We start from the raw sequence: 11,559 nt of genomic DNA, 5'->3' as shown, positions 1-11,559 counted from the left end.
ATCGTATCGTTAAGGTTACTGCACATAGTAAGGCGAAGCCAGGGCCCGATTGCGCCGGTGTTTCTTTAATCGTAGGGCAGCCGCTTTTATCAATGTCGGTCGAGCTTAATCGCAGTTCAATCCAGGTCAGATGAATTTATTGTCCAACCACGATCTTGTTCTCTTTGTATGCGAATCGCGTTACACAGACAACTGTGTATTGTTACACACGCGGAGTAAAGTGAATCTCGGATTGGCAAAGATAAGTCGCGATAAGCATCACTCTTGAGCGTCCTTTTCTTTCTTCTTGTCGAGAGTCTCTCTAAATTACATTTACACAAAGTCCAAGTGTCACGTGAAACTCTCTCGGGTAAAGAGTAAGCCTCTTCGTCACCTTCCAGAATCGGAAGCGGAAGTGGACGAAGGGTCGATTGAACCGTGGTCGATATTAACCGACGTTGATAGAACCGGCTTTTTTAACGCGTGCGGAATAGTGATCCGCTAACGATCGACCGAATTATAACATTTGAATCTAGAAGTCTAAGTAAGAACACCCACGCAACCGGATGCCGAGCTCACTTTAAATGTAAGACGTAAGTCCTAACGAGAGGCAGAAGGAAGAGACTATTCGTACGTTTGTTTATCACGCCCGCCACACTTTCGTACCTCGCGCCCGCCGCAACAGCCATCGCCGTTCTCGTTGCAACTCTGATTATTATTTATCGTTAGAACTCGATATCGCTGTGGAGTTACATATGTTACTGTCGTTAACATAGTCGCGTTACGTTGTCTCGTTAATTATATTCTGTTATGCGTTTCGCATTGCCGAAAGTCACTATATATTAAATACACAATTACAATGCTCACACTCCCCACGCAAACAAACACACACACACACACACACACACACACACGCGCGCAAACACAAACAAACACACACAAAATTACACGCAGTCGTATAGGTATTAATAGCTGGCATTATTAAATCGACATCCTCCTTTGTCGCTGACCGACGCTGTAAAGTGACGCATCTGGCATGATTATATATAAATAAATATATATATATATATATATATATACACAGATATAAATATATAAATATATAAATATAAATATATATATATATAGATATTATAAATAAACTATAAATATTATATATTGAATATAAATATGTAAGGATAAGCGCGCGAGAGCAACACACACCATAGGATGTGTCGAGACATTTAAGATGATGCACAGGGTATAGAATGAAGAATCGTTGATATAATAACTGATGTCTATATTATTATAGATGTTTCTTTCGTTCCATCGGCCTCAGACGCACTCACACGCGAGTCACGCGAGTACGTACGTACGCGATCGAAGTATTGTAGTAGATGTTTTTCAGAATCCAATCCGACTCCGAGCGGCGGCCATGAATATAGATGTCATGTCGGTGTGTTAGTCCGCGCAAACGTTCATCGTTTCGAAATGCGAGAGAGGGACGAGGATTAAAATATTGTATTCCCGCGCCGGTACTCGCCGAGAGACGAGAGACGACGGTTGAGAGACCGGCGAGAGAGAGAGAGAGAGAGAGAGAGAGAGAGGGGGGGAGAGAGAGAGAGAGAGAGAGAGAGAGAGATTCGCCATCACTAACTAATTAATTGACTCTTCGATTAATCAAATTAACTGATTGTAAATTGATCGCTATAAGGGACTTTATTATTAAGTATAAATATTATATATTATACAGATATAAAAGGTGGATTCGCTGTTGAACGTGTCGAATAAACAAAGCAAAAAACAAAAAAGAGAGAAACAAAATCCAAGAGTAAGCGAGCGAGTAAGAGAGCTTGGGCCGGCACTCCGGCCTCCGACATATTTTTTAATCGCTTCGAACCTCTATTATTCTACCTACCTACTAATTAAACGTAATAGTGTATATCTACGTGTGCGTCCGAACGATCGGCCGATCCGCCGCCCCGTCATCGCCGTCGGTCGTTGCCGTCGATCGGATCGCGATCGCTCGGGCTAATCGAGATGTGTTCTGTATTCGAATTAACGAATGTACTTCTCGAATATTCATCGCTCCTACGATTGTGTCGCGGGAAGGAAGGGTGACGGATGCTCGACGATACTTAGAAAATTTCTGCTCCTTGCCGCCCGACCCCGTAAGCCGAACACGCAGATCCCTTTCGACATGGGGGACGTTTCATTTGGGTGCTCAATGGATACACCCGAGTATCCCGCAATACTCTGTAAATCTGGATGTCCGTCAGTACTATGATGTCAATGCTACGACACTACTTTATGTGAAAATAAATTGTTACAAATACACTACTGATATATAAATCCAAAGCAATGGTGTTCTTTACCCGAGAAAAACAATATGCCCGGCGAGCGAGATGGAAACGCCCGCCACGAAACTTGGACTTGGTGCGATCGTCGCGAATCGCGAATACCCGTGTGTGATTCTGTGTATGTGTCCCTTACTCGTATGTAACTTGCTCGTATCATTTTTTTTTCTCACAATTTGCTATGAGTTATGTGCATATATATGTGTGTGTATATATATATATATATATATATATATATATATACATATATGTGTGTGTGTGTGTGCGTGTAGTGTGCTGCGGGATATTTGGAAGTCCAACGAGTACCCGATGGATTCTCAACGAATGTCTGCGTACAGGCTGATGTCTCGAACGCCGAGAATCTACAATCGCGGCCATGATGTGTGCATGTGTACGAAACTGATTAGAAACAAATCATTCGATTATAAAGGAAGCGTTCCAAATTGATCTTGTGCGAAATCTTGTACGAATGCGCGACGCAAGAAAAAAACCGTGAGGAAAAGATCCGACATCCTTGCCCGTTGTTTTCCGTCGTTTTTCGCTAATGAGGCTAACGTTTTAACGAGTAATCCTCTAGGCTATTATCGAGTCGAATTAAGAAGTAAAGGGACGCAGTCACTGTGCGATTATTATCACACAATTATTAAAGGATCACTAAGCGTAGCTGGACTTCTTAAATACTGGACGTACGATATGTGTGTGTGTGTGTGTGTGTGTGTGTGTGTGTGTGTGTGTGTGTGTGTGTGTGTGTGTGTGTGTGCGCGTGTGCGTGTGTGTGTGTTGTGTTTGAAGGAAAATAAGAGATGCGCAGGAGAGAAAACCTGCCACACGATTACAACCTGCGGTACGAGGACGAGGCTGACGTTTGTTCAATCACGTTCTCGTATCGCGCCGGTCGCTTTGAAACGAATAAAAGAAAGAAGAGAGAAAAGAAACCGAGATCAAACAACTAGAGCGGGAAAAGGAAGGAAGAATCGGCAAACACGAGTGTAAACGAGACCACAGTTAAGAATCGCTAATTAATCAGAGTCTGTGCGTTTTTTCTATGAGCCAACTTTCGCTGTTGTTGTTCCGTGCGTGCCCCGCCGCTAATAACTCCTCCGTTGTTTGTCGTGAAGAGAGAAACAGAGAGAGAAAAAAAGTATGAAGGTTAGGCGATCGCGAAGTTGTCGTCGCGTTGTTATCGCGGAGATGATTCAAATTAACGTCGCGTGAGAGAGAAGACCCGTAGCTTAGACAGAACGAAACGAGAAAGGCATTCTCGAAGTCACCTGCTTGTGACCGAGCTGCGAAACAACGGCTGCACGACAGAAACAAACCAAGTCGCATTTCTCGCGCCGAAACACACGCCCCTTCTTGTAAATTTTAACATATAAAATGAATCTTGTGGAGACAGACTTTTCTCTTTCTCTGGGCTCACCTTACCTGAAAGAGTCAGTGGCAGTTTGTGTCAAAGAAAATAAATTGATTCGTTGAAACAAGCGGAATGCGTTGCTCACTCAGCCGTAACCTCAGCCTCTCTCCTTCTCTCGTTACTTTTACCTGAAGTAAGAATTAAGAAACTGTACCTATCGATGTGGGTGAACAGAGAGAGAAATCGAGGATTTCATCAGGAAATTGACGGGATATATATTTGACAAGGTTTTTCAAAACTGTGCGTTTTGATTCTGTATCTATCTTCTTTTTTTTTTTTATCAACAGGGCAGCTCGTTTCAAATACCGCTTCATTTTACGATCAGAGCACACAATTATTTTAACCAAGAATTACTCGAAAAAATATCTTACGGAAGATGGAAGAAAATGAAAAGAATTCTCTGCTGCGTCGAAACTTTCTTCATAGCTCAGAAATGCTGCAGTTGCGAGGTATGCTCTTCTATCGTGAGAAAAACATTTGGACGACATTGTGAAGCAAAAGGACGGCGAATAATTGGCAACATTTAAAAATCATGCCGACGCGGGCTCACATTAAAGTTAGTGACTCCATCTATCGGAGTGATTAGGTAAATTGAAGAATGTGGCTGGTATGGCCTCTATTGAGAGCAACATGAAGTGTTTTTCATCAAGGCCATCCCATAACCTGTGTTTGAGAAGACATACCAAAAGTGTCGGTTCATCTCGTCGAGTGTTTTTGATTGTGTCGAGATTCACGATGCCATTGGAAAATTTGGAAGAGGAAGGCTTGGAGAAAAATCCGAACCTGGAATTGGCGCAAACTAAATTCCTGCTGAGTCTTCCCGAGCACAAGAATGATCATTCTTTGAAGACGAAACTGTTGGATGCCATCAAAGCTGAAAGTGAGATTGCATCTTTTTCCTCAGTTCTTGTTATATTATTTCCCGACAATTTTACGTAATAATTTACAAAGGCAGGGCTAATTTTGTTTAAAAGAAATAAATTTTACACTATCTTTGTCTCCCGATCGTCGAGATCTGTCATCTGTCATCACTCTTAACCTCTTTCTATCTACGTGTGTACTCATTTTAAAGTCGTATATGACGAAATTTTCAGTTGATTGCAACAAATTGTATGATATTTATCAGTAATTGACTATAATCTTTTATGTTACAGACATGGCTCCATTTTACGAAGAGGTGTGTAAAGACTTGGATTGGTCAGTAGACGAAGCACTTCTCTCAACAATGAAGGCACATAATACGGAACAATTGAAAAAACTCGATGATGCTATCGAAGATGCCGAAAAGAATTTAGGCGAGATGGAGGTTCGAGAAGCAAACTTGAAGAAATCTGAATATCTGTGTCGAATAGGTGACAAGGAAGGTGCAATCTCAGCGTTTAGAAAAACGTACGACAAGACAGTTTCATTAGGACACAGGCTAGACATTGTATTTCATAATATTAGGATTGGTTTGTTCTATCTAGATCACGATCATATCACCAGAAATATCGAAAAGGCGAAAAGGTTGGTAAAAATAAAAATATATGTTTGTGTTTCACTTGTGCGCATAATAAATTTTCTAACAAATTAATGTATATATTTTTCATAGTTTGATAGAGGAAGGTGGTGACTGGGATAGACGAAATCGTCTGAAGGTCTATCAGGGAACATACTGCATAGCAGTTCGTAACTTTAAAGAAGCTGCAAACTTTTTCTTGGACACAATTAGCACATTTACGAGTTACGAACTTATGGATTACAATACATTCGTAAGGTATACTGTATATCTGAGTATGATAAGTCTCCCGCGCAATGAGCTGAGAGACAAAATCATTAAAGGATCTGAAATACTAGAGGTTCTTCATAGCAATCCAGACGTCAAGGATTACTTATTTTCATTGTATAATTGCCATTATGCGGATTTCTTCAAGAATCTTGGTAAATCCGTGGATAAAAATCTTACCTTGTAGTCAATTTATTTTCGCGAGACCATGTAGTGAATCAAGGTATCAATTTCAGCACACGTCGAAGGATTATTGCGCCGAGATTATTTGGTATTTCCACACTATCGATATTACATTCGAGAGATGCGTATACTCGCGTACACGCAGCTGCTGGAATCTTACCGATCTTTAACTCTCCAGTATATGGCTGAAGCGTTTGGAGTTACAGTAGAGTACATTGATCAGTAAGTAATCAACTCTGTGTATCTCTTTGTACCATTGCTTTAATATTAGTTTTATTCTCTCTATTATTAATCCAACATCATGTATTCCACATTATCTGTAGACTTTGAGATACGCAGTGTCGTACTAATTATCGAATAAATTTTACAGAGAATTATCACGCTTCATAGCAGCAGGGAGATTACATTGCAAGGTTGATCGAGTCGGTGGTGTAGTCGAAACCAATCGGCCGGACAGTAAAAACTGGCAGTACCAAGCGATGGTGAAGCAAGGGGACCTTTTACTCAACAGGGTGCAAAAATTATCACGTGTTATTAATATTTAATTTCATATATCGCATTATCATACATATATTAAATATATACACAATATACTTCTAACATTGTGACATTTACTTAAACCTTAAACTTAATTTACTTTACCTTAAACGCAAAATTATTTTATTATATTTAACGAATATCTGCATGTTGAATATTTTTAATGAAGTTCACAGAATACGTGTGAAAATAAATCTCTAAAAAAGTACATAAAAGTATACACACATGTACACGCATCTCATAACGATTCTTCAAACGTTCCAAGAAAAAGTTAAACAAACTGTTTTGTTTAACCTTTGTAAAAAGTCAAAACAAACAGCATTATACGAATATAAGAAATAATAGGTAGCTGGCGAGAGGAGCATAGGATACACAAGTCAGCAAGTTTCTACCTGAGAAGTTTCAGCAGAATATCATGTGAAAGGTAGTCATTTTTTGAATAAAATTTCCGTATTATATGTAACTTTTAATTACTATACTATCAAGGTATATTAATTGCAGAAAAGGTCTTAAAAGAAAGGTTAACAAACAAGTGGAAGCAGTGAGAGCGTAATGATATTTTTAACGATAGTTCGGATTTTTTTTCCTTTTCCTTGCACAAACGGAACTCTGCACTCTCCCATTGTCTCGAAAAATATATTCTCGATAAAAGCCTATTGTATGTACATTGAATTTTTTGTTTAAAAACTTAAGCAATTAAGAATCAAATATGTAAATTTTTTAAATAATCTCACGGAGAAGATGAGATGTCAAGTTATTGAACATTATAAGGTGCAGGATAAGATGTATGATTGTCCGCAATGTAATATGCAGTGCTACATTCTTATGTAAGTTATTCGTACGATTGTTGAAGAATTACGAAAAGCCGCGATTGAACATTCGTTGAAATTGTGAGAAACGATCGATCGGCTCCCACTGTCTATTTTGCATATTGTTTATTTACTTCATATTTTCATCTTTTTTTCATTTTTAGAGACAGACAAACTTGTTACGCTCAAATTTTATGCAATTACTGCGGAGCCTATTTTCGTAGTCCTATCCTTGCTTCGATGAATAGCGACGCAATTTATGAAAAATGGTTATGTCATCGACGAAGGCACAAACCCATTAGAGTGTAATTAATTTTAATAAGGACGAAAGACACGAGAGAATGACAAGAACTTTCGAGAAAGTTTGATCTGTTTTATATTTCTTTTTATATGTTTTATATTTATATTTCTGACTGATCGACAATAACGATATGCGTCTCATTTTTTAGTCTACGGTATATCAGCATTTTCAGACTAAATATATTTTGCATAGTTAAACGTGACTTCACGTTGAACAGTTAACTTAAGATTCTGCATGACATCAAGTAATTATCAATAATTCGACGCGAAATACTTGAAACGACTTTGGAACACGTTTTAAACACCGCGGCAGAGCAAACAAACTCGCCGCCTGAAAAAAAAAAATTCAACTAGAGAATCCGCGTGATAGTTAATACACGTGGATGCATAAAAAAATAAAAAAAAAAATTCATTCAGCGCATGATTACAAATAATTAGACGTGAACTGAAACGTGAAATTAGACGTGTTCGAAACAGCTCTCTGACGCGTTTAAGTTATCGCGGCATGGAGATCCACCATATCTGTGATAAAAACCTATTGAAATCCGCGTGATGGCGAACACGCGTGTATATACCAAAAGATAAGAAGAAGGATTGTTCGACGTATAATTATCAATAATTCAAGGCGAACTGCTTGAAACGGTTTTCCAACACAGTTTTAAACATCACGGTCGAGCAAGTCAACTCGCCGTTCGATAAAAACTTTGGAAAATCCATGCGACAATGAGTATGCGTGTGTGTGTGTGTGTGTGTAGAAAAATTAAGAAAAAAAAAAGAAAGAGAAAAGCCCGTTCGACGTATAATTATTAATAAATGTACTCGAACTACTTGTACGAAACTGCTGTGAAACACGTTTTAAGATACGCGGTAGGGTAAATCAGCTCGCCGTTCGATAAAAATTCAGAAAGATTTGCGTGACAATAAACACGCAAAAAATTAACAAAAAAAAAGAGAAAACGTTCGACGCGCAATTGTTAACAATTGAAATCGCGAGCCTCTTAAAACAGTCTTTTGTGTATATTTCAAATTCCCGCGGTAATATGGGCATCCTCGTCGCTCAATATGAGTGACCTCTTTCGATCTCGCACGTTATCGTCGATGTGCCATCTGCCGGAAGGTGCCTGGAAACATGAAGAATACCCGCTTTAATACCGATCGCGGCAAATGATCGCTGTCAAAATTCACGCGCGGAGGACAACGCTGAAACAATAGTCCCGGTTGATTCGCCACGTTGCATCGCTCCTTCCGGCATAACGCTCTCACGTTGCTCACGACTCGGGTGATCGACGCGAATCCGGGGATAAATCGATCAATCGTTTCCGATTCGCGTCGTCAGCCACGCGTGACATTCGTGCCGGACTCGTCATCGTCCAAAAATACATACCGGTTGACGAACGCAAGAACGTGTAGACGGAAGAGGTAGAGAAAGATCGACTGGTCTAGCTAGAGAGAGATCGCGCCTCGAAGAGGGTGAATCGTATCTCGAAAACGCGCATAGATAGTCGCCACTACCACGATGGATAAGACAAAATTGGTGAGCAATGATTTTGAGCTGCCGCCGTTGCGCAGCCTGGATGACTTTCTGCTCGGTTCCGCACGCTTCCAAATACCGAATTTGAAAGACTTGGAAAAATGGGGCAACCGTGTAGTCAACAATCTCCTATATTATCAAACCAACTACTTGTTCATGTCTGTCATCATCTTTCTCGTCGTTGGGTGAGTATGCTCTCACTGATCTTGCAGTTTTGTAGAAATTGTCGATTGTGTAAATGCCGTCCCTTTTTTTTTTCACAAGCCAATGTGATTTCAAAGCTCTCTTGGCCTCGGAGCTGTTTGTTATATTCGATTTATTCGATTTATATGGTAGCTGGAACAACGGGTATTTCTGATATTACTATTGTTCCAAATGATAAGACAATCGTCTTATTGATAAGATTACTTTCAGCAGATATACAAAGTCCTGAGGCACCTGAAATGTTTTGACAATTATTTAAAAAATGATACCATTCTTTTCTCAACTTTGGCATATCATACCCTTTATAGGAAAAGATTTTATTCATCATATGCATTTCTATACATTTCAATACAGATTGATTCATCCTGTTAAAATGTTAGTCGGTATGTTAGCCATGTTGGTCATCTTGGGAGTATTCATCTATGTATCCATGGAAGGAAGCGCAGCATATAACTTTAAGAAACGATATCCAGCAGTTGGGATAACTTTTATAATACTAGCAGGATGTTTTCTAACATATACTCTGGGATCGCTCATTGTTTTCTTCCTGGGCATACTGTTGCCATTTTGTGGTAATTGATAATTGAATGTCACAGATATGCCATTCAATTAATAGGAATCAATTTCATTGCTAAAAGATTTGTGTCCTTGTATTATACTGCTTGTACATTTCCAGTGACTTTTGTGCACGCATCACTGAGATTAAGAAATATGAAGAACAAACTTGTCAATAAAATTGAGGGTATTGGCTTGAAACGTACGCCGATGGGTATTTTCCTGGAACATCTCGGTATGGAAGAAGAATTCTTTGCATAAATTTCTATAGTTTGATGTTTTCGAGTCATTAAGGTAGATTGAGTGAAAATGCTTTGCAATTTAACAACCTCTTGCTATACCGTATACACAACACTATATATGTTTTCATACCAATCCATATAATACGAAGCTTTGACATCTATTTTCAAATGTACCTTAGGTAAGCTTGATGAAATATTGTGTATCATAGATATTACCATGCATTTTTTTATGGATATACTTATGGACAATGTAGCAATTTATCAAGAAAGAGATTTCGATGCTTGAGAGATGATTTTAGAATTGAAAGCAATATAATGTTGATTGTAAAACTGTATTTTCTTAACTAGTCACTGAAAGGATAATTAATATATATATATAATATATAATATATATATATATTATATTTATATATTAATCAATGTCATGTTTCAAATGCTTATATCACGTTAATATTTAATATTTGATGAAATCTCTATATATTTCTATCCATATATTTGCTGATATTGTGAAATGAAAGTATATAAGAAACTTATTATTTACCAATACCTATAGTATTTAATATTTTTGGACAGCATTTTTCTCCAATTAATATAACTTTATCCACTATGTGTATATATATGCAAATGTATAATACTCAAAATATGGTCTTCAAATGTATATTTATTATATTAGAAGCATATAATTTAAGAAAGATGTAGATGAATAGTGATTATTATGATATTTAATATTGTGTTGATTCTCCATACAAGATCTGTTTGATGAAAATTATAATTATCATTATATGATGTACTGAGACATGTATATGAATAAAAATTCGTGTATTATCTTTGTGTATTGGAGAAAAAAATGTTAGCATGTGCATTATCTAAAAGTACAATATATACAGTACACGTCACATAACACTCACGAAAATCACAAAACCGTTAAAAAAATTGCATTTATATTAATTTCTTTTTCGACGTTTAATTTTCTTAATTTCTTCCGATATATTTATTAAGTTCATTTTGTTAACATTGGCATTTGTGCAAATGGAATGGGAGACACATACATTATCTATAATCAATCGTCATCTTTCACATTAATTTTTAGCAAAGCACGACACTGTTTATTTTTTATTTAATATCGTCAATAATATAGGACATTATTATTTATCAGTTATATCTTATCTCATACCTAATATTCTGTTATTCTTTTCTCATTCCACTGTACAGAAGACGTGACTGGTTTCGCCTTGCGTGCACAGACATCTCTCATACAACCGCCTCACTAATATCCTGCTTTGCACATCAGGTTGTATATAAATTAAATCGATAGATAGAAGTTAACGTCAATAAGCGTTAACGTTTGTCATCACTGCTGGTCTAATCGGGTTACAATGTTTCGCGTAGTTTTACCGCGACGGGTACATCTATTCGAAGTAAGTTATCAAACAAAAAGTAATTGTGTATCTGCGACACTTACGAAGAGAAAATTTAACAGATATCTGTTACTTGAACCAAAAACGACAAAAAGAAAAGACTATTCCACACAACAACGCTGTACCATTTTATCTACAATTATTCATCATTTTTACTTCAGGTACTTATACTGTAGAATTATCTCAGTGAGGATACATATATAATTTATAAATCTCGTATTAACAGTATGTATTCAAGTATGTTGAATGGCTGTACGTGATATCAAAAATCAACGTCACTAAAGTT

At 37.7% G+C, this 11,559-nt stretch overlaps 2 protein-coding genes and 1 long non-coding RNA gene across 4 annotated transcripts; 2 read left to right on the top strand and 1 right to left on the bottom strand.

The window, feature by feature from the left end:
• Positions 1–3,593: 3,593 nt before the first annotated feature.
• LOC105181223 (uncharacterized) lies at positions 3,594–4,312 on the bottom strand. The gene is made up of 2 exons (XR_003112728.1): positions 4,101–4,312; positions 3,594–3,857 (listed from the first exon to the last, which is right to left on the bottom strand). It is a non-coding gene; the product is annotated as an uncharacterized LOC105181223 (long non-coding RNA).
• Positions 4,313–4,372: 60 nt separating this feature from the next.
• On the top strand, positions 4,373–6,419 carry Rpn7 (regulatory particle non-ATPase 7). The gene is made up of 5 exons (XM_011137848.3): positions 4,373–4,609; positions 4,884–5,235; positions 5,321–5,649; positions 5,731–5,899; positions 6,048–6,419. The coding sequence occupies exons 1-5, from the start codon at positions 4,465–4,467 to the stop codon at positions 6,220–6,222; spliced, it is 1,170 nt and encodes a 389-aa protein (XP_011136150.1). The 5' UTR covers positions 4,373–4,464; the 3' UTR covers positions 6,223–6,419.
• A 983-nt stretch (positions 6,420–7,402) lies between these two features.
• Jwa (PRA1 family protein Jwa) lies at positions 7,403–11,412 on the top strand. 2 transcript variants are annotated; one of them, XM_025297566.1, is made up of 4 exons: positions 7,403–9,039; positions 9,413–9,630; positions 9,735–9,848; positions 11,068–11,412. In XM_025297566.1, the coding sequence occupies exons 1-4, from the start codon at positions 8,840–8,842 to the stop codon at positions 11,124–11,126; spliced, it is 591 nt and encodes a 196-aa protein (XP_025153351.1). In that variant the 5' UTR covers positions 7,403–8,839; the 3' UTR covers positions 11,127–11,412. The 2 variants fall into 2 exon arrangements, 1 of the variants encoding a protein (XP_025153351.1); XR_003112727.1 differs by having other exon boundaries at positions 7,406–9,039; positions 9,735–10,034.
• Positions 11,413–11,559: the final 147 nt, after the last annotated feature.

Source organism: Harpegnathos saltator, unplaced genomic scaffold (assembly GCF_003227715.2).
Source record: "Harpegnathos saltator strain DR-91 unplaced genomic scaffold, Hsal_v8.6 scaffold18, whole genome shotgun sequence".
NCBI classification, from domain to species: Eukaryota; Metazoa; Arthropoda; class Insecta; order Hymenoptera; family Formicidae; genus Harpegnathos; species Harpegnathos saltator.
The sequence above is the reverse complement of the archived record's forward strand: the minus strand, read 5'-3'. Positions and strand labels throughout refer to the sequence as shown.